General features: G+C 45.6%; 2 protein-coding genes across 2 annotated transcripts; both read left to right on the top strand.

Annotated features, from left to right (window-relative positions):
- Positions 1–2304: 2304 nt before the first annotated feature.
- LOC123063238 (beta-glucosidase 5) lies at positions 2305–6287 on the top strand. The gene is made up of 13 exons (XM_044486981.1): positions 2305–2564; positions 2671–2734; positions 2870–2928; positions 3218–3293; positions 3388–3459; positions 3620–3707; positions 3831–4089; positions 4452–4567; positions 4634–4848; positions 5073–5101; positions 5303–5405; positions 5572–5659; positions 5790–6287. The coding sequence occupies exons 1-13, from the start codon at positions 2439–2441 to the stop codon at positions 6019–6021; spliced, it is 1527 nt and encodes a 508-aa protein (XP_044342916.1). The 5' UTR covers positions 2305–2438; the 3' UTR covers positions 6022–6287.
- Positions 6288–10604: 4317 nt separating this feature from the next.
- Positions 10605–23103, top strand: LOC123063239 (beta-glucosidase 5). Its single transcript, XM_044486982.1, has 9 exons — positions 10605–10827; positions 10923–10986; positions 11132–11190; positions 14833–14948; positions 15015–15229; positions 15439–15467; positions 15669–15711; positions 22711–22798; positions 22872–23103. Exons 1-9 carry the CDS (start codon positions 10672–10674, stop codon positions 23101–23103), a joined length of 1002 nt encoding a protein of 333 aa, XP_044342917.1. The 5' UTR covers positions 10605–10671.
- The last annotated feature ends 924 nt before the right edge of the window (positions 23104–24027 follow it).

A 24027-nucleotide genomic window follows, 5' to 3' on the forward strand; every position in this document is an offset into this window, starting at 1 on the left:
GAAGCAATTCAAGAGGAAATAGCGGGATTTTTGCTCGACCAAGTCATAAATCCCAAAGGAGAATACTATTACTCGCTACCGCCCCAATGAACCACTTCCAATTGTCATCGTGCTCCGAAGGCACCAAATAGGCTAATGCCACTGGCTCAGAAGGCACCAATTAGGAGAAATTGTATATAGCTACCTAATTGTATACATATATACATGTGTGTATATATGTGTGAACTAATGATGGTTGTGAGACATTCGATGATATATATATATATGTGTGTGATTGGTTCTACTAGAAATTCTATTTATATATGTGCATAACATGTACAATATGTAACATCGTAAAATACCAGCAAACGAAAAAAATTAAATGAAAAATATAAAATTAAATGAAAAAGAAATCATAAACCCAAAACCCTCCCAACCTTTTAATACCGGTTGGTGTCACCAACCGGTACTAAAGGGCTCCCTACCCCCGGAGTTGGCTCGTGCCACGTGGTTGCCCTTTAACACCGGTTCGTGCTGAACCGGTACTAAAGGGGGGGGCCTTTAGTGCCCACACTTTAGTGCCGGTTACCGAACCGGCACTAAAGGGCCTTACGAACCGATGCTATTGCCCGGTTCTGAAATAGTGACAGTAGCCCGCATTTTAGAACAAGTTGCATCTTGTACCAACTCCGGGCACGGGTCAAGGCACAAAAAAGTTTGCCAGCTCACTTGGCTGGATTATTTGTCTGGTTGAGCAAAATAATTCTTCTGCACATATAAGTTGACCATGTAGAAGTTTTTTCATAGATGTTTATGCAACCATTAGTTGGTATTCACTTGCGGCACTTCAGCTAATCACGTGGGACTAATCACGGACTGTGTGCAGTGTTATATGAGCCACACAGTTACATGCATGCAGTTCTAACCGGGTTTACGCACGTAATTTTTTGTTTATGGAACTTAATTATTTCCATTACTAACCATCAGACGTACTAATTGCCCCGACACTCGCCCGGTACGTAGCACTGTAACCATCTATTTTGATCAGACCAAATGACCCTTCTCGACTTACCCCTGCTATTTAGGATTGATCTCACGCTAAGTTGCTAACAGATACTCCTACATGAAACTAACAGATAGAGCTATGAGATCCATCCTAACCTGCCCAATACGTTTACAACAGCACACTCAACCCTGCACAGTTTATACAACATGGTTGTACAATTTTTAACAATGGAAACATTGGACTTATCGCACACAAAGCATCACATTCGGCAAATTTCAAATTAACTATTCGATTAATCAATCGCCAGGTTAGAGTTTCTCGCACGGACCGCTAGTTGTCATGGCCAGCAACACTGGTCATGCACACAGAGATGTACGGCAATTCGGGCAGGTCCTTCATTTAAAGACACTAAATACTGGGGCCAAAACTTATGCGAGGCCAAAATTCATGTAGGTCATGCAGACAAACAAAAAGTGTCCGGGCCAAAATTAGGGATGAGCCGTTCATGTGCTATGTGAGGCCAAAATTCATTAAATAGGTGTAGATCTCATGCACTGTTCGCCTGAAATGAGCGGGGCCAAGCAGACATGAGGATGCATCCATTGACGCATGCACATGTTGTGTAGTACGAGCTTAGTGCATAGAAACTTGGACATGTGCCGAGTTTGGCATCGGATCCCAACACGATGGCACAAATAGGAGCGGCAATATGGCTGCACTTTATTGCGATCCCGGACCGTACCCTGTGTATATAGCGCTATTGTTGGGAACTGGTATATCATTCATATTACACGCTGGCACTCATTGTATCCATCTTGAAGCATGCATGACATGGCCTAGATAAAGTGCGCCAATGCCGCCGTGCGCTGAAAGTGCGCTCCGAAGTTACTCCCCACTATGACCAGCCTAAAGGAGATATGCACATACGTAGTACACAATTAATGACGTGGTGTTTTGGCTCCTAGGTGCATATGCATTCATTGTCTAAATACACATTTTAAAAAGTTGAAAATTTTGAAACAAAAATCTCACGGGTATATTCAGACATTCTATGTACATGCACAAAGTTTCGGTGAAACCGACGTTTTTTGTGCCTTGTGTAAAAAATAAAGAAATGCAAAATGAATAGTCCAGATATACATGCGGGATTTTTATTCGAAATTTTCAACTTTTTAAAATGTGTATTTAGACAATGGATGCATATCCATCTAGAAGCCATTGTCAATTTCCGTTAATTATTGTTTTCAAAAGTAGTACTACTTTTTAAACGAGATTCATGTGGTCCGGGAGGTGATTTGACTCTTCGAGAAGCGAGCCTGCAAGCGGCGGCTGCAGCACCGCCCATTCTCGTGCCAGGAAAACGAGCCAAAAAATCTGTAAAGCGGTAAGCGCCTTATCCTCCCTGGGTACGGAGTACAGACACTGGTGGGTTCTGGCTGCAGGGCAGCAAGCAATGGATTCCGTCGCCTTCTTCTCGCTGCTGCTTCTCTCCGCCGCCGCAGCTCCTCCCGCTCTCGGCTTCACGCGGGCCGACTTCCCTCGGGACTTCGTCTTCGGAGCCGCCACCTCCGCGTACCAGGCAACAAGCCAACAACCATGACCCAGCAAAAATCTGAATTGTTTTCATTCGGCTTGTGTTTTTCCGCCCAATTTACTTAGCCTTTTGGGGGTTTGTTTGGCTGCAGTACGAGGGCGCCGTGGCTGAGGACGGCAGGAACCCAAGCATCTGGGACACCTTCACTCACGCAGGTAATTAACCAAATAACCATTCAGGTACTCAGGCGGCTCGTGCTGATTTGGGACTAAGATAAAAATTGGATGCTGATGTTTGGTCAGGTAGTTATCCTGTCAGGTTCGTGCTGATATTTCTTGTTCTGACGACAGGGAAAATGGCGGATAAAAGCGTAGGTGATGTCGCTGCCGACGGGTACCACAAGTACAAGGTAGGTACAAGCTTCTAAATCTGCCCATTTTTGGGGGGTCTGCATGGCTGATTGCAGTGATTTTAATCAAGGATGCAGTGCAGCCGTCTGCTAGTGCTATCAAACTGAACCTAACAAGCTCTGTCTAGTTCCTTATTCTCTCTTCTCTGCCAAAAACAGAATAAAATTTATTCTTATTTCCTATCTATCAATTTTATTTTATTTTGCTGTGCTGAAGTGTTGTGATTTCCACACTGAATATCTGAACATTCTGTTTTAACTTTTAACAACACATGTTCTGATGTTTCAGGATGATGTGAAGCTCATGGTTGACATGAACCTAGAGGCCTATAGATTCTCCATCTCCTGGTCAAGGCTCATCCCAGGTATAAGCACTTGCCATTATAACTCCATTGCACTATACTAGAAAAGAAGAACACAAAATTTAATCTGATTGTTAGTTTCTAATGAGATTTGCAGATGGCAGGGGAGCTGTCAATCCAAAAGGACTCGAGTATTACAACAATCTAATAGATGCGCTAGTGCAACATGGTACGTTTATTTTCTGTTGTATATAAATGGAATTGTACTGGCAAAACAGATTCATATATTAGTAGCCTAGTAAATGATCAACACTTCTTAAAGAAATGCAGAATCTATTTTCATGTGTCTCCACTATCTAAACTTATGTGTGTCCATCATGTTTCCTCAGGGATTCAAGTCCATATTATGATTTACCAGCTTGAGTACCCTCAAATACTGGAAGATGAGTATGGAGGATGGCTAAGCCCTAGAATTGTGTAAGATCCCAGAATTTCTCCCTTGTAGTGATGAACTAGCTCAGAATCTTCAAATGTCGAGACGGCCTTACTTTCCTAGTCCTGGTATTAATATTTCCTCACAGGTGCTACTGCAAAATGCAGGGAAGATTTCACAGCATTCGCAGATGTTTGCTTCAGGGAGTTTGGAGACAGGGTCTCCTACTGGACTACGATAGATGAACCTAATGTAGGTGCGATGGGATCTTACGATATCGGAGTGATCGCACCAGGACATTGCTCTGATCCTTTTGGAGCTATAAAATGTACCGTGGGTGACTCAACTGTGGAACCATATATAGTAGCTCATAACATGCTATTGGCGCATGCATCGGCAACTAGGCTTTACAGAGAAAAATATCAAGTGAGTGATTTTGGGCCTAAAATTTAGAACCAGTGCCTCTCTGTGATTATAAGCTAGTAAGATTTATGTTGCTATCTAATATAAATTCTGATATATGAGTAACTGTATATTCTTCAAAAAGAAAAATATTTTAAAGAGAAAGTATTGTCTGACCATATATTCTTCTCAAGAGAAAGTACTGTCTAACCATATACTGATATGTGGGGGTCAATCACTATCAAATGTAGTTTGTTGGCATATTAAATATTTGGATTTCTCAACATAAGGACTGATTAGCTGCACAAATACATCACTTTTAATTTCCCATGATGTATATTCATATGGAAAGATTTATTTGTCCATAAAAGAAGTTTTGCATGTAGGCCATGCAAAAGGGGGTTGTCGGCCTAAGTATTTACTCCCTTTGGCCTTATCCTATGACAAACTCTACGGCGGATTTAGAAGCAACAAAAAGATGTTTGGACTTCTTTTTGGGCTGGTATGTTATCTTTACTCTATCTTTGCTCCAGAAATGCAGAACTAACCAGCTTGTCATTCCTTTTAGGATACTAGAGCCCTTGATGTCTGGAGATTATCCAGAAAGAATGAAGAAAATTGTTGGTTCTCGTCTTCCACCCTTCACAAGAATCCAGTCTGAAGCTATTATTGGTAGTGCAGATTTCATCGGGATAAATCACTATTATTCTGTCTATGTGAATGATCTCCCTATAAAGAAAGGCGCTCGCGACTATACAGCAGACTTGTCAATCAGCTACAAAGGTAAGCATCCTTGATTTAGTGTTCATATTTTTTTGTAGCAGAACTGCAGCACTAGTGGGCAATGTGTTCCCTTTATCTACTGACAAGATAATGATGCAAACAGAAGGTTCACATTGTCAATATATTAACTGATGAAATTTGTTACGCTTCTGAAGCAGATTTACAATCTAAGATTTTTTTATCCAAATGGCACATCTAAGAAAATATATGTTTCATTGGTGCAGCTTCTAAAACAGACCCGCCAGCCGGTAAGGTAAAGTTCATCAATGATGTGTTTGTCAGATACTACCGGGTTCAGCTGTTCTTTTACATGAAACGTTAAATTTGGAATTCTAATCTGACACGAGATACCAGAAATCAATGAAATACACTTGAAGGTCATGCAGTTGAGCAATACTGGGATTGTGTCTGTCTTGCAAGTTGTGACATGAAGAAGAACAACTTGTGAATGCAGGCTCCACCAACGTCTTTTCCAAGTGACCCTGAAGGATTGCAACGTGTGCTACTGTACTTGAAAGAAGCCTACGGGAACATTCCCATTTATATCCAAGAGAATGGCAAGTCGCCCTAGTTCCTGATTACGATGTTCTCCGAAACAAAACAAAAACATACTAGTTCAATCATTCTATCTAAAATCATGTCAATGTTTACGGACATCATCGTTGGTTTGCAGTTCATACATATTTGATGGTATCTTTTGCCTGCTCTGCTTTCTCTCTTCAGGTCAATCCTCTAGTAATGACACTCTCGTCGACACCGAGAGGACCGGGTACTTGAAGGGCTATATAGGGAGCACATTGGCTGCATTAAGGTCAGTCGTTCGAAAAGAAAAACTGCACATGTTTTTTCTGCATCACTACAATTTCATGCAGTTGGGGCGCCCTGTACCCAGAACTTCAGAGTTCAGAGTTCAGTTACCATGGTGATGTTTTGCTCTGCAGGAATGGAGTCAACGTGAAAGGCTACTTTGTCTGGGCTTTCCTGGACGTCTTCGAGTACCTGTCAGGGTATCAGGCACGGTACGGCCTGTACCGTGTCGATTTTGACGACGAGGCGCGGCCACGGCAAGCCAGGCTCTCTGCTCGCTGGTACTCTGCCTTCCTGAAGAACAATAACGATGACATCCATGTTCAGAGTGAGCTCAACAGTACAGGATGGCATGCTGAACAATGAGTCGCATCGTCGGACACGTAAATACATAGGCATACCACATACACATAGATACGGACAATGTTGTTCTCTTTCCTTCATAGGGAGAGTCAGCAGTGGATGCATCATAATACTACATCTCTAGTGTCTTTCGACGTCAAGTAAAACCATAAGGACGGACCCATCTCTACCGTTTCCTTGCTGAAAATTTTCAGGGGATGTTTGATTGGTATATCAACATTGCCAGCACAACAGCTGCTGCTATGGTTTTTTTTAACTTTTTTGACATACTCATCGAACCATGCAATGCAAGTGACGTGTGAAATCGACGCCATGAAGGAAATCTGGTCAGAAGTGCCGCTACAAAGTAAGGGCATCGTTGGTCCCTAGGTATCCGTCCGCGGACAGTGGTGCGGAGCCAGGGGCGTAGCCAGGCCCCAGGCAACTAGGGCTATGGAGGGCATTGTTGGCCCCTAGGTATCCGTCCACGGACAGTGATGCGGAGCCAGGGGCGTAGCTAGGGCCATGGCAAGATTGTTTGGACATGGGAAGAAAATGGTTTGTTCTCTGCCCGATCAGTCTATCGTGCTCACTTTGCCGCACGAATTGAGGCGGCAGGAGCCACGGAAATATGAAAGTCCAGAGCACCGGCAACTTGCAAGTTCTTCTCCAAGAATTGAGGCGGCAGGAGCCACGGAAATATGGAAGTCTAGAGCACCGGCAACTTGCAAGTTCTTCTCCTGGCTAGCGGCAAATTGAAGATGTTGGACGTCGGACAAATTATAGAGACGACTCTGCTACACCCAGCGGCGTGCCCGTTCTGCGACCAGGAGCCAGAAATGATTGATCACCTGCTCCTTGAATGTGTTCTCGCTCGGCAAGTTTGGGCCGTCATCATGGATAACTGGGAAAAGCCTCACTGGACACCGGAGCCGGAGGCTGAACTCGTGGGATGGTGGACCTCCCTCAATATTCAGAAGAACAAAAGAAAAGAAACATGGACGGTGGTCACTCTAGTGGCTTGGACACTGTGGAAACACAGGAATGACATTGTGTTTAACGGAGCTTCACCTTCCGTGAATGAGGTTCTGCGACGTTCGAAGCAGAGGGACAAAACTGGAGGGCTGCGGCACTGTTGCGGGAGGCAGGATCGCTCCCAGTCAGGATAGATAGGGTGAGCGATAGCGAGTAGTCAGCATGCAGTCTCGGACTCATGCAGCCGTGGGTTTGGTTGTTGTAACGTTGTGATAACTCGCCATCTTGGCATCTTCTATCTATGATCTCGATACGTCTGCTTGACATATCCTTGAAAAAAAAGAAGCTCCACCACTGCTCGGTCCTTCTCTTTAGTCAATGATCTCCACTGCCGCAACCGGATAGATAATTTGAAAAGATGGTCAGCAGCCTTGCTAGGGAAGACCCGCTCGATGGTAAACTTCTTGCGAGTTGTCCAAAGCACCCAGCGAAAACCCGAGAACCCAAACCAAAATAACCTCTTAATCTGGCCACCCAAGCCATTGACCAAAAGTAACAATTCGTCGAAAGAGCATGGGGCCCATGAGACATGAAGCCACTCCCTCAAACCGCTCCAAAAGAGACGCGCTAGAGGGCAAGCGAAAAGAATGTGGTTCGTGTTTTCCACAGCCCCACACAGCGCACAGAACTCCGAGTCCAGCCCATTTCTTTTCTTAATCTAGTCTGCAGCCGGCAACCAACCATGCATGGCTTGCCACATAAAACAGAGAAATTTATGGTGCTGCCCGTCCTGCGACTCCTTGTTGTTCCCCTCCATGCCCATGTCGAGCGGCTGTGTCCATATCCGGATTTTTACTAGATTTTGAAACAGAGAAATTTGTAAAGATTTGTCTTTAAATGGAAAGTTGTGGCTACATCCAAGTGCAATGCACCCATGATGAACAGTTAAATTATAACAAATAGCAAAAAAGTTTTGAAACTTTGTTGAAACCCGAGATTCTAGAAGTAAGTTGTTAATGTAGACCAGAAGACGCCGACAAATGAGATGTCTGTAGCAAATCTCTGCTCTGAGAAAAGAACACCGTGAGAGCCTATATAACGCCCTAGGTCCGATTAGATGGAGTCGTGGAACACAACTCCGGTGCAACTTAACGATGAACACAGACGGCGCTAACATTCTATGCCACCTTAACGTTTACATATGCATGTCCAACCAGTCAGAAATGTTGTCAAATTTAATAATCCCCTCACTAGTGTTTATTTTTGCAAAAAAATTTATCCCGATGTCAGTCGTATGTGCTACAGAAACTCTAAGTGGCGGTCCTTGATAACAATAATCCCAATTACGATGATTTTAAGCTATTTACTCATCTAGTATCACACACATGGTACTAATTCATCGGATTTTTTTAACACAATACAAACACAGATTGCTCCCGCACGCACCCCTATGAACATACGTATCCTATCCCTATGAGCACCTTCGAGATACCGAGACGGCACAACATTTTGAGGTTGACGAAGTTACCATCAGGGGAACGTCTCCTCTCACTGAATAAAATCACCGGAAAGCCTAAAATAAATCTAAAAAAATACGAACGCCAATGCCAAATGTAGGACTTGAACCGGGGTGGGCTTGCTCCACCAAAAGAAACGTGACCATCCGAGCTAAGCTCAGTTGAGATCCTCCATATTAGTGTACGATGCTGTAGTAAAAAAAGTTACTGTATGGTGTTGTAGTCCCTTTGACACGTGTCAATCCGTCCCACTTTCCTAGATGCTGATGATGTTGATTTTTTTTTTCAAAATAGGGGCATAAGCTTTGCCTCATCTATTAATTAAGAGGAGAATAGAGTTTGTTTGTTTTACATCCAACCCTCATACAACACATGGTGATTACTCTCACATCCCCTAGTTTCTTAGCTCCTACGGTGCTCCAAAGCTTTACTTCGTTTAAAATGGTGTTGAGCAAGATTGTCGGTGCACGGTGCACTTTTGTGACGGAAGACACGTGAGTTTGTCTCATTCTAAATTATCCATGACAGAAGCATTGTGAGTGAAGCCATGGACTTCCGATTGAGGATGTTCGAGCAGGTCCTTTTAGCTCACCAGTACTTTACAGAGCCATCCAAGTGACAAGTAGACCCCTAGTTTCTCAATGACCAAGTTTCAAAGCCTAATGGTGAAACGAAACTTGAAGAAGAGATGTGCCACGGATTCTTGTTCCCTTTTGCAAAGTGGGCAAAAGGTGTAATTTGCCTACCCTTGCTTGGCCAATCTATCGACGGTCCAAATCTAGTCTTTGTAGCACTAACCAAGTGGAGAACTTGACCTTTGGCGGAGCCCACACTTTCCAAACCTTTTGCTCCATAGGGTAAAGAATCATGCCCAAGAATTGTGCCTTGTAGGTGGAGGTCACCAGATAGAGCCCACTAGTCAAGTGTTTCCACACAATGTTGACCTCGGAATGCTCATCAAGATAGAAGCCATGCACGAGCATCCAAAGGGTAAAAAATTCCCTTATGTGATCAACGGAGACGATGGTGGATGGGTTGATCTTTAATATCCAAGCATATTTCTTAAGGGCCTCACGCACCTTCCATATTGTTCTCGAGGGCGCCTCATAAAGAGGAGCAACTTCTTTGGGCTTGCACCCAAGGAGTCATGGAAGTCCCAAAACGATGTTTTTGTAGCATTACCCACGATGATGGTCGTGGAGGTGTAGAAGAAGTTGAGATCCTCCTCATCATATGGATTCCCCATGCCAACCCAAATTTTGGTTGGCTCCTTTCATTCAAACCATGGCCAACGTAATTGCAAGGCCCGAGCGGATTTGTTGGTGCTGAACACCCCGAGACCATCATATTGAAGTGGACGGCACACCACGTCCCAATTGACTTTTGCACTAGTAATCTTGTCCGAGCCACACGAAAGAAAGGTGTAATCACGAACTTGAGTAAAGCCGTGCAGGCAATGGTGCTGATGTTTTGGCCCTACCAAGTGACAAGTTTTTCGATCATCTTATCTTTAATGAATTGGAAGTACATCTTCTTCAGTTGCCAGACCGAGAGAGATAGGCCTAAATATCGAATGGGAAAAGAAGTTCTAGCTTTCGGCAAGCTTCGAAGGATGCAACAACGGCGAGTTCCATCTTCCAGGTCACAAGTCACTGGAACAAGGCCCATTCTTGCTTCTATACATGTGTCGTCATCTTTTATCCACACTAGAGTAGCACACATCAACAGGTGTTTTAACGTCAAAGCACATCATCAAGCTAAGTTAGCGATCGAAATTAAAAATAGGCCTCTAGCTTTTCGTTGTCTCTCTTCAGATGCAAGACCTCGTATCGCGAGAGATGCCCTCGCAATGTCAAGTGTGAGACCTTTCACACTACTCTAAAATGTTGCTAACGGAATAAAAATTTTTGTTGTTCAAAAAAAAAAGGAGGAGGATGTAACCCAAATGAAGTGGTTGCAGCGGATGGGCATCCGGAAAGATGGCGATACACTGCTTTCCGGTGGCTCTACCATATCGACGGTCACAAAGCCAACATGAGATTCACGTGCTGAAGAAAGGGAATCCAAAAGTTCTGAAGCAGAATGAGCCACACCCAACCGACGGCGGCAGTTTCCAAAAGGAAATCCCTTACCTTATCCGGTATAAGCAGACGTACGGACAGCAAGCCGTGTGAGGGCAGCAATGGCTTCCATCGCCTTCTCCTCCCTGCTGCTCCTCCTGCTCCTCTCCGCCGCCCATGGCGCAGCGGCAGCCGGCTTCACGAGGAGCGACTTCCCGCGGGAGTTCGTATTCGGAGCCGCCACCTCCGCGTACCAGCCTACCAGGCATGCAACGATCGTGAACCCCTGCAGTCTAGTCTGCTCCCGTATTGGGCTGGTATTCTGTTGCCAATCTTAGCTGGGGTTCTACTTGTACTACTATTTGGCTTGCAGTACGAGGGCGCCGTGGCTGAGGACGGCAGGAGCCCAAGCATCTGGGACACCTTCACTCACGCTGGTAACTAACCAATTAACCTGTCAGTTCCGTGCTGATTTGTCAAGAGCTGGACGCTGGTCGATGTTGATCAGGAGCTAAATGCCTGTAGAGTCCTATGCTCTTCTCCTTTTTTTTTGCGGAATTATGTTCTTGTTTACGACGGCAGGGAAAATGGCGGATAAAAGCACAGGTGATGTCGCTGCCGACGGGTACCACAAGTACAAGGTATGGCACAAGCTTCTAAATGTTAGAATAAATTCGAGGCCACCATTGATTTACCGAGGATCAAGCAATCACACAAGTACGACACCGAGATTTGTTAACGAGGTTCACCATCATGGCTACATACCGGGCCTGACTACGGGCGCTCCTCTCCGTGACACCGTCACAATACCGCACCTCGGCCGCCCGGGCGCCGGCATACGTCGCCGGCTCTCCCGCGTGCCCGTGCTATTATGTTGGCACAGGTTACATCGTGTGTCTACCCCCTCTATATATGAGAGGTCTAGGATACAAGTGTCCTACTTGGACACGACTCCTACTCTGTCTACACACCGTACGACTCCAAATCCAACTGTAACCTAACTTGTACAATAATATTCGACACAACTCTAGCAAACTCCACCTTGGCGAATATTCTCCACCATCTTGAATTCGTCCGTGCGTCAAACCTCCATGTACATTGGACTTGAAATACACCATGAGCACCGCTGCTACTCCCAGACTCCATGTGACTCCACCTGCAACTGTAGTCCCTTCTCGTCTTTTTCACAGTCAATACTTGAGCAAAATTAACTTCCTCATTACTCTACATTGTACTCCCAACTTTCGGAGAATCCGTTCAACGTCATCACACACCGATCATTAACCTGCGTGAAAGTGAACAACTCACATATTGGACGCCACACATAAGAGTTACCTGAACTCAACATCACCGCTCTTTCTTGACCGCTTGTCTGAAACTTGAAGGAACTGCACCGTCGCCCTGTGTCACCTTGAGTCAAATTCACAGTTGTCTCACCCTTTTCCCCGGATAGTCTCTGACATGTCCCATAGCTATAGCACTCCACCTCCTTCTGTACTTGTCACCCGCACTTTGTCATGTGCACCGAACACCACAGAATATACGGCCATGTACTCTCTCTGTTTTTGACAATTTCAGACTTTCCGTCACTTTCACAGATTCTCCATGGTCAACTCATGTCCATCTTCCGGTACCGATAGACCCAGTCACCAACTTGAATCGGGTACTCGTCAACACTGCTTCAGCACCCTTTGCACAATTTTGTCTGACCCCATGTCTACCATTAGTGCCATGGTCTGTCGCTGTGTCCCGTGCTTACCGCACGCCTCGCCGCTATTACCGCATCGAGCCTCTACTGTCCTGGTCGAGTCTCCCGGGTAGCTAGCCCCCACTGCCTCAACCCCCACTACAGAGAACCACCGATCATCACCGACCGATGTCGAGTATCACGTCTCCATCAAACCATTGGGCCCCAGTCCGATCCACATGTCTCTCGCTATCCCGCTGAAATAGGCTTCGATTCTCTGATATCTTACACCGTAGCCCCTCCACCAGCACAGAGTGAAGTCTTTTGCCAGACTCCAGCTCCACCTTCAACATGACTCCATGATAGATGATCAGTCCACCCTCACGCCCCGTTGACTTCAAGCTCCGTGTGTACACCACCTTGAATCAACCCTGCGTAATAGTCTCGTCGAAGCCGCACAAGCCCCCAGGCTTGCACCACATGTTTCCACGCCCCAGAAGCCAGCCACCATCAGCATCACGCTCCTATGTCTCGCTGAAATCACCGCCGTCTTCTGCTTTGACCAACATCCCTGTCGGTCCATCAGACTATCCAGTCCGACCCAGCCGAAATTATCCGACTGCAACCATGCTCCACCCCGCGTCGTGTCCGCCCGCACATCTGTGCATTGCCTTGACGCCCTGTGTACACTGGCGGAGCTACATGTAATGAAAATGGGCTATGGCCCGCCCATTCCAAAGCTAATACAGTGTAGGATTAAAGTAAACTGAGCCACGAGAAAAAAATATAGTGATCTTCCTTCATATTGGCCCGCCCAGCTTTGGTTGGGTAGCTCCGCCACTGCCTGTGTATGCATGATCCTGCCACGACACACTCCAGACTCCTCCGAGCCTTATACGCTTGTCGCCGTCTTCGGTTCCCTTTTGACTTAGCTGAACAACATCACTACTGCCATGCCGTCTCCAATCCATGTACAAAGCAAAGAATCCCAAGAAGTAGTCCCTCGTAGCCTTGTGCCGTGTAACAACTAACTCAAACTCTCAGCTCAACAGTAAACAATACACGTGCTTGACCACCTTTGCAATCTTCCTTGTTCTTTCCTTTCTCATGATCTAAACTCGATATGGGCAGCTATTTTCATGTTCTGACACACTGCAAAGCCTTCTGGAACCAGACTTTTTTTTCCTTAAACAAATCTCTTCACGTAGCTTCACGTTCCTGTGTTCTCACGTACCTCCAACCTGCACTGAAACAAGCCCTGTAGCTCTCCACGGATTCATGTGTGCTCCGCTGCGCATCGATCCATTGCCCGCCGCCTAGCGCACCACGTCCAGACTCGGCGTTCCGCTCAGCCGAACAGCTAGGATAGTAGCCTCCGTTGCACGCCTCACACGCCAGCCTGTAGATGCCTCGGGCCGGCCGGATGCCATCCGCCTGCGCTGCTGCTGCCTCGGCCGCTACTGGGATTGCAGCCGCCATCACACCATGGCCTTGGACTTCTCTCGCACGCTGCCCTGGTTTTGATTGGATCGAACGATCCGATTTGACCTGCTGCTTCCGCTATACGCCGCGCCGCCGCTGAGAACTCCGCCTGCTTCCAAACTCGTCGAGATGTCAAACCCAAGGACGCTGCCTGCCATACACGAGTTCGCCGCCGCCTTTGATCTGAGGCTCGATCTCGCTGATGCCGCCTGCTGCCACATACGCTGTCTCGCTTGATTCAATTGCTTCCCAAGTACCGATGTATCCCGGTCGATCGCTCGTCTGCACACGCCTCCTCAACGACTTACCACGCAAACACCATCAACCACAACACCTGTTCTTCTTCCTCTAGATCAACTGTCTGAAGCCTTCTCAAAACTTGCTCATGATACTACTTGTTAGAATAAATTCGAGGCCGCCATTGATCTACCGAGGACCAAGCAGTCACACAAGCCAGTCACACAAGCCAGTCACACAAGCACGACACCGAGATTTGTTAACGAGGTTCACCATCATGGCTACATCCCGGGGCCTGACTACGGGCGCTCCTCCCCGTGACACCGTTACAATACCGCACCCCGGCCGCCCGGGCGCCGGCACACGCCGCCGGCTCCCCCGCGTGCCCGTGCTATTATGTTGACATAGGTTACATCATGTGTCTACCCCTGCTATATATGAGAGGCCTAAGATACAAGTGTCCTACTTGGACACGACTCCTACTCTGTCTACACACCGTACGACTCCAAGTCCAACTGTAACCTAACTTGTACAATAATATTTGACACAACTCTAACACTAAATCTGGCTGTTTTTTGAGGGTCCGCAACCGCAAGGCCGATCAGGAGTTGCACCTTCATATTTGCTTCACACTCTCTTTGCAATCTTGCGTATTTGTGAAAAAAGATTAGCCTTGTTATCTACCATTTTTCCTTTCTGGTGCAGAATTGAAGTTTTGTTTCATCCCATGTTTCAGGATGATGTGAATCTCATGGCTGACACGAACCTAGAGGCTTATAGATTATCATGATCTATAACTTTTCATAGATTATCATGTGAATCTCATGGCTGACACAAACAATCTACCTTTACTTTATCATGATCTATATTCATCTAGGCCATGCAAAAGGGGATTATTGGCCTAAATATTGACTCGCGTTGGCCTTATCCTTTGACGAACTCTACTGTGGATTTAGAAGCAACGAAAAGATGTATGGACTTCAAGTTTGGCTGGTATGTTACTTTTACTCTACCTTAGCTTCAGAAATGCAGAACTAACCAACTTGTGGTTCCTTTTAGGATACTAGAGCCCCTTACGTCCGGAGATTATCCAGAAACAATGAAGAAAATTGTTGGTTCTCGTCTTCCATCCTTCACAAGAATCCAGTCTGAAGCTATAATTGGTACTGCAGACTTCATCGGGATAAATTACTACTATTCCATCTATGTGAGCAATTGCCCTTCAGACAAAGGCGTGCGCAACTATACTGCAGACATGTCAATTAGCTCCAAAAGTAAGCATCATTGCTTTACTGTTCACAAATACTCCTATATAGCAGCAGTTGTGGGCAATGTCATCTACTTATCTGCTGACAACAGAAAGTTCACACTGCTAACATATAAACTGACTAGACAATTCATTACGCTTCTGAAAAAGATTTACAACTCTGAGATTTGTGATCCAAAGGGCACATCTAAAAATATACATGTTTCTTTGATGCAGCTTCTAAAACAGACCCACCAGCTGGAAAGGTAAACTTTTTCATCAATGTGATTGTCAGATACAAAGACTGGGTTAAGCTATTCTCTAGATGAAATATCAAAGAGCTAGAATTCTAAGCTAACACGACATATTAGAAATTAATGAAATGCGCAAAGGTCGCATTGTTGAGCAAGATGCTGGGATTGGTCTATCTTCCAAGTTTTGACATACAGAATAACTTCTGAATGCAGGCTCCCGCGACGTCCTTTCCAAGTGACCCCGAAGGATTGCAGCATGTGCTACTGTACTTGAAAGAAGCATGGGGAGACATTCCCATTTATATCCAAGAGAACGGCAAGTTGATCTGGTTCCTCATTACAATGTTCCCAAAAAAGCAAAAAAATAGTTCAAACATCCTTGGAAAAACCACGTCCATGTTTACCGGCATCATTATTAATAGTTACAGTTCGTACATATTTGACGATATGTTTTGCCCGCTCTCCTTTCTCTCTTCAGGCCATGCATCTTTTTTTTTGAACCGGGCATTACCCCTTTCCATTACTGCAACATAACGGAAATACAGCAGTCCACAAAAAGGAGAAAAGGGGAAGCGAGTCCAACGCATCGCCGGGAAACCCACTGTGAGCACTCGCCATCGAGATTACTCACCGCGGGGCGAAAATCCGACGACACCTAAACACAGTAGCTAGCATCCAAGGCCTAAAGCCCCAAAAGAACACAAGACATAAAGCTCGCACTCAGCAGAGCAACAAAGTTCAAAACCACGTAAAGGGGGAAGTAACTCAGAACAACTTTTCGAGCCATGGAGCAGCATCTCCAGCAGATCAACACGCCGCCTCATCTTGGTTTGCCGCGCAGATTCTCATCATCATCGACGCGTTTTCTTTCAGCATCTCTGCCCCGCCCCTCATGGTAGCCGCTTCATCTTGCTTCATCAGTCCTGCCCAGTAGCACATTAAGGCACAAGTAGAAAAAATACATTCAAACGGGTTTGTAAGTGGTTTAAATTCAAAGGTAGCTCTATTGCGACAGGACCAGATCGCCCAGCATACAGCAGCAATCCCTGTTGTATAAAATTTTTCCCCACCAGGGAAGAACGCATAGCACCATGCATAAGCTTGCCAAATGTTGTCGGGGCACAAGGGAGTGCCAAACATGCATGCCACCGTCCTCCAGGTCACCCTGGCAACATGACATGTAAAGAACAGGTGTTGAGCAGTTTCTCGCCCAACACAAAAGGAACATTTAGGATTTCCTTTCCACCCTCGATGTTTCATCACTTCTCTCGTTAGGACAGCGTCCTGAAACAGCTGCCATAAGAATATTTGTATCTTCAAAGGTATTCTGGCATTCCAGATCCATCTAAAGTCACACCCAGCAATGTTCCTCTCCAAGAAAGAGTAAACTGATTTAGTAGTAAAGGAGGATTTCCCTCCCAGGCCCCATCTAATCACATCGGATGCCTCTGAAACACAGGCTTCTCTAGCCATTTCACTCACACTCATCCATTGATCACTGAGTTCATTACTCAATCTCCTTCTAAAGAAAGAGGAGGGATCAGCATTTTAAGCACTGAGCCACTGTGCACTCAGGGAAATTACAGATGGAGAATAAGCGAGGAAATTGATCCGCCAGAGGTGTGTTGTTCCCAATGGGGTCAATCCACACCCTAGCAACATCCCCAGATTGTATAATCACTCTTCTCCCGGCCATGTAAAGATATTTCACCTTCATAATGGCCTTCCAGCATGGAGAATCATTGCTTTTCATTTTAATACTAGCCACTGTGGCCCTCTTAAAATACTTGGCTTTCACAATATCTTGCCAAAGGCTAGATTTAGTTTCTAGTTTCCACCACCATTTAGTAAGTAAACTGAGGTTCTGTTTGTGTAAATCTTTTACACCCAGCCCTCCTTTATTCTTAGATCTGCATATTCTAGTCCATTTGACAAGATAATATCGCTTTTTATTCTGGGTCACGTGCCAGAAAAATCTCCTTCTACACTTGTCAATCCTAGCAAGTATAGTTTTGGAGAGAAGAAACATGGCCATATAATAAAACGCAATGCTAGAAATGTTAGCATTTAGCAGTGTCAGGCATCCTCCGGATGAGGCATTCCCCCCCAATCCAGAGTCACACTTTTGAATGTATCTGGATTCCAGAAAATCCCAGTCAGCAACTCGCAAGGATGAAAAGGTCACTGGCACTCCCAGATATTTCATGGGAAAGTGCCCTATTTGGCAATCAAACATTTCAGCATATGTTTTAAGAATATCATCATCCCCCCCACACATAGAATTTCACTTTTTTGGAAATTGATCTTGAGCCCAGACATGAGCTCAAAGATGTACAGCAACAATTTCATATTTACTGCCTTATCTAGGTCATGATCAATACACAAGACCGTATCATCTGCATATTGCAGAATGGCCACACTATTTTCAATAAGATCTGGTGCCAGCCCAGTAATTAGATTGTTTTTTGCGCTAATAACACCATCTTAGATAAGCACTCAACCGCTATGTTGAAGAGGAATGGCGACACAGGGTCTCCTTGTCTGACCCCCTTAAAACTTTTGAAATAAGGTCCCATGACATTATTCAACTTAACACTGACAGTGCCACCAGTCAGGACACTTTTGATCCACTTACACCAAGTGGTACCGAACCCTCTCATCTCCAGACATTCCAACAGAAAATCCCAATTCACTTTGTCATATGCTTTCTCGAAATCGAGCTTAAGAACAATGCCTACTCTTTTTTGATGGAAGTGTGATGTAAAATCTCATGCAAAGACAACACCCCATCCATGATATTTCTATGTTTAATAAATGCATTCTGATGTCTGCTGAATAACTTGTCAGCAAAAGGTACTACTCTGTTATCAAGCACCTTAGTAATCAATTTGTAAGGACATCTCAATAAACAGATGGGTCTAAACTGCTGGATTTTGTTGGCCCCATTGACTTTTGGCAACAAAGTTATGATGCCATAGTTCAGTCTACTAACGTCGAGCTCTCCTGCATGGAAGGCAGTGAACATCTTCATTATGTCCTCTTTAACTATATCCCAACAATGCTGGTAGAATTCAGCAGGTATATTATCCGGGCCCGGAGCCCTGTTGCTTTTCATGGAAAATAAGGCCTCTCTCACTTCCTCTTCCGTAAAAGGCCTGTTAAGATTATCATTATCTAGCTCATTAAGCTTCTCCTCCACTCCCCAACTATCAGGGTCAAGATGAAACATATTCCCCTGAGCTGGCCCAAAAAGACTTATAAAAGTCAGTAGCATGTTCCAGGAGCTTCTCAGTTCCTTCGATCACCGTATCCCCAACATTAAGAGAATGAATAGTATTTTTTCGTTTATTTCCGTTGGCTATTTTTTGATAATAAGCCGTGTTTCGGTCCCCCCCCCAAGCAACCATCTCTCTTTAGACTGTTGCAACAAAAAAAGCTCCTCATTAATAAGTATTTCATTCAACTCCACTAGGAGGTCCGTCTTCCTACCAAACATTTCATGGTCAATATTACCATCTTCTTCTAGTTTTTCAATAAACGCAAGTTCATCTCTAATCTCCTGTTTCCTTTTCTTCTCATGACCAAATTTGTTTGATCCCCATCCTTTGAAGAATTTCTTAAATCTTTTCAATTTGATATTCAAAATATCAATAGGATCGATAGCATTCACTTTTTGGTTCCAAATCCTGTTAACTAGAGGAACAAACTCCTCAGACTTTAACCAACTCAGTTCGAATCTAAACTCTCTTTTTTGTGGAGCTCTAATAACATGATTATCAGAGTACAAAAGGAGAGCATTGTGGTCAGAGACCTCCCTAACGAGTTTCTTCATGTTAACAAAAGGAAACATGGCTTCCCAATCGTTGCTCATAAGCACACGATCCAGTTTCTCTAAGGTGGGGTGTGCTTGATTATTAGACCAAGTGTAGGTTCCTCCACTCATATGAATCTCATTCAAACACATAGTGTTGATGATTGAGTTAAACAGATCAGAATGCACCGAGCGGTGCCATCTTTTATTCTTCTCCCCACTATGCCTAAGAATATTGAAGTCACCTCCAATCAACAAGGGGGTTTGAATGTGGCAGCAAAAATCTGCCAGTTCACCAAGGAAATCACTCTTGTCACACTCATGAGCCGCTTCATACACTGTACACATTGTCCAAATTTTCTTCATAACAATATCATAAAGAGATACCTGCAGAATAAATCTGCCTTTCCTCCAAGCAACTACTTCAAACTTTTCTTTTTTGACACCACACAGGATGCCCCCAGCCTTACCAATTGATGGGATCCAATCCCACTCAAACAAACTATAAGGATCAAGTTTCCTGAAATAACTCTCCAGGAAATCCTTTTTTAACGTTTCTTGCAAACAAATAAAATCAAGGGAATGGTCTCTGATTATATGGGATAGGCAGGTTTTCATCCCTTTTTTTCCTGCCCCCCTGCAATTCCAAAATAGACCTATCATTTATATCTTTTTCCCTTTCTCCCCCCTCTGGTGGCCCTGGTATTATGAACAGGGCTGCCAGCTTGTTTTTTCTCAACAAGGTGCTTTTGACTTCTCGTAGTGGGTCTGAAAACAACTATTTGAACTTTAGGACTCTTATTTTTCCTAGACCGGACCATGGTAAATTGTTCTTCCATGCCCTCTTCTCCATCCCCCCACTCAGTACTAACAGGAGTTGCTTCCCCTTTTCCATTGGTGACATATATCACCTCTTCTTCATCCCTCATATTATTAATTTCTTCCTCTCTTTTAGAGTTTTCCCCCCTTATTTTTTCAAGTTCTCTAATGATATCCACATTAGAGAAATTATTATCAGGGAAAATTACCCCCATCTTAACAGCACGAATCATGAGCTCAGGATTAGATAAAGCATCAAAAGAGTTATGATTTGCTAAGTTGCCTTCCAGGTTTCTCTTTTTGGAAATGGCCACAGCCTTCTCTTGCATTCTTCCTTCCATATTCTGCAAGTTCCTCAGGCTAAATCTCTTAACTTCTTCAGAAACAAGGGGAGGTGTAGGGATCACCTCTCCCACATCCTCAGAAGAAGAGGTGGGGTATTGTACCAGGTAGTCTGATTTTCCCATCTTGGAGAGGTCCTCCCCCTCACATTCCACCACCTGCTCACATTCCATAGCCACATTTAACTGAGCTATATTTTTATGAGTTACAGCAGCAATGAAAGAACATGCATTATCATCTTTTTCTACCTGAATCTCATCAGCATTATGCTTGGCATCATCAATATCCAGCATTGCTTGAGAACCTTGAGCTTTTTCTTTACTGTACGCCTCCATGACCATAGTCTCAATCAACAACATATTATCTTCTGATTCTTCAGACTCCATACTTTCTTCCTCTTTTGCGTCAGCAGGGCCATTGTGCCCACTATCACCATACTTGCTGCACCCCTCATTTCTCTCTTTGTTTCCAGATTTAGGGTCATGCTTGCCCCAAGCGGCTGCTTTTGTATAAGGGGATTTTTTGGTATCCTCCTCCACCTCCACAGCCTTTTTTTCTCTCTCTGGGTCACGCACCAGCACTTTCTCAATTTCATAGAAAAAGTCAAAGAAGTGCGTACCCAGCACTGCCTCAGCTACCCCTGGGAGCTCGTCCACATTGCGACAGCCCAGCCGGACCCTGACAAATTCAGGCTTGTGCAGGGTGGCCATGTCGATCTCGAGCGGGACACCCACCAGGGAAGAAACATAGGCGACATTCCTTTCATTTCTTCTTTCCAGAGGAATATTAGCTACTTTAACCCAGGCCATCTCCATGACTCCCTTAGCCCCAATGTTGGCCGACCAGGGAACAATTCTAACAACTACACCACAAGATTTAAGGATCATCCTGTCATTGTAACATGCTTTTTTCACATCTCTTTGATTGGGAAATCTCATCACATAAGTATTAGGACCAATAGTACGGGCAATACAGTGCCACTTAGTCCCAATGTAATCAGAGAACGCTTCTTCTAACTCCTTAACACTAGCTTCCCCCTCAATGACAGTAATCACAACACTAGTAGCTCTTCCCTTAAGTTGTTTAGCAGTGCACGAATCGGGGATGTAAAAGAACCCCTGCTCTTTGGCCTGGAAGGCACACATGGGTGCAACGCACTCCCAAGGTAAAAAGGTAACACACATCGAAGCCAAGTGCCCCATCTTGCTACATCTTTCGCAGAAAGCTTGCGGGCAACTAGTGGGAGCATGACTAGTAGCTTTGCAGATAGGACATGGATCATGAGCTTTGGAAAGGGGCACCTAATTGAGAGGAAGCGCGCGTGATGTAGTATCAGGCGCCGACATCTTCTTGAAGGCGTGAGCAGCTTCAGATCCTGAGGTGTTAGGGTTCTTCTCCACCCAAACACCCCCAGATCTCGCCCGCTTGGCGCGTTCCGCTGCATCATCCCAGCGCTCAGTGTCGTCGGAGGCCGACACCGTCTTCTTGTTGGTGGAGACGTCGTCGCCGTCGACATCCCTGGACCAGGAATAGCGCCCGCGTCCCCGGCCGCGATCGAAGCGACCGGCCCCGCGCCCCATCCTGCCAGATCCGAATCCCTCGCGCCTTCCACCGCGAAAACTCCGGTCGCCGAACCCCTCCATCACCTTGGGCTCCCTCTGGGATGAAGATACCACTTCCGCGAACGCTTTAGGGTCACCTCCAATCTTCCCCTCCCACCACCGGAAGGAGGATGAGATTTTCGATCTAGGGTTTTGCGGCGCCGCCCAGAGGTGGGAGAGGGCAGCTTCTAGGTCAAGAATGGGATGCGCCGCTCGGCCTTGCGCTTTTGTACCCCTCGCGGGACCTGCCCCCATGCCATGGATCCCTCGATCTCCGTCCACGTGACCATCATTAGCGGCGGGCTGCGCCACCGCGCCCGGGCGCGGGCCCAGGATGCCTGGGGCCCGAGATCTCGCACCCGCATCGTGACAGCTCGGCGCACACGCCCGCACCCCACCGAGACGTGCCGTGCTCCCGTGTACCGCCGAGCCGCTCGCCGAGATCCGATCCCGAACCCTAGCGAAATGACATGGAAAGGACACGATCTGTCCGATGTCGACGCTCTCCCCATCGCGGAGATAGCGCGCGTCTACCGTGACGCCCCTCTGGTCGGTCAGAGCGAGCCAGAGAGCCCCTCGACGGAGGAGGATCTCGCCGTCGGTGAAGGTGACGGTGCGCGCCGCGGTGAAGTCCGGTGCGAAAGAGACGTACCAGCGGACGTCGCACTCCATCCTCGTCGAGGCCATGCATCTAGCAATGACACTCTCGATGACACCGACAGGGTCGATTATATGAAGAGCTACATAGGGAGCGCATTGGCTGCACTAAGGTCAGTAATTCAACAACAAAATTCCTCAAAGTCTTCAGACTTTAGTTACCATGATGATGTGTTTGCTCTGCAGGAATGGGGCTAATGTGAAAGGCTACTTCGTCTGGTCTTTCGTGGACGTTTTCGAGTACCTGTCAGGGTATCAGTCACAGTATGGCCTTTACCGTGTTGATTTCGACGACGAGGCGCGGCCACGGCAAGCCAGGCTCTCCGCTCGCTGGTACTCTGCCTTCCTGAAGAACAAGAACAATGGCATCCATGTTCAGAACGAGCTCAACTATACAGGATTGCGTGCTGAACAATGAGTCGCAATATCTTATGGTCAACCTATATACATAGGCATACCACATATGTATAGATACGGGCAATTTAGTTTTCTCTTATTCCTTTCTAGGGACGGAGATAGGAGCACTAAATAAATCATTGAATAAAAGAGGAGACGACGGCGTTCACTGGTATCCTTTGATGTCATCAACTGAATAAACCATAAAGACCCATCTCGACTGTCCATGTTACTTTTACTTGCTGAATATTTCAGGGAAATATTTGATTGGTATAGCAACATTGCTGGTGGTTGTTATGGTTTTTTCTTCCTTTTTCTAACAAACTCGTGAAATCCACGTCGCAGGAAAGAAATCTTGTTGCAAGTGCGGCTAAAAATTAACATAGGGTTGGGACAAAACAGTTCCTCCGCTCCAAAATAAGTGACGTGGTTTTAGTTTACTTTCCTCCATTTCAAAATAAGTGAGGTGGTTTTAGGTTGAATGGAGGGAGTAATTTATTTGGGCCCCCCTATTATAATCAGTTAAGTGAAGAAGTTTTCAGTTTTAGTCCATCTAAAATGAGCAGTTAGATGATTTTTCTTCTTCCTCCGACCGTTATTCTCTTGGCACTGTTCATTTTCTTCTTCTTTTTTTACAAAAAAGAACCCCTCAATCTTTAAACTTTTCAACAGTAGTACCCCTATAAAACAGAAATTACCACAAGGTCCCTGTAGAATGGACCAACTCCACCCTCCCGAGCGAGCCGGTGGCACACTGTTGCCGCCGTTCCACGGCCATCGCTGCCTGAGCCGACTACTCCTTACATGATGTGGAAGGCGGGAAGGCACTATGTCTAGGCCCTGGAGGTAGGACCAACTCCCTTGAAGCGAAGTCATCGCCTGAAAGAAAATAGATCTCAGAGCCGATGCACTAGCCAATCCAGCACAACAACACCACTTGCACAAC

Source organism: Triticum aestivum, chromosome 3A (genome assembly GCF_018294505.1).
Source record: "Triticum aestivum cultivar Chinese Spring chromosome 3A, IWGSC CS RefSeq v2.1, whole genome shotgun sequence".
NCBI lineage: Eukaryota > Viridiplantae > Streptophyta > Magnoliopsida > Poales > Poaceae > Triticum > Triticum aestivum.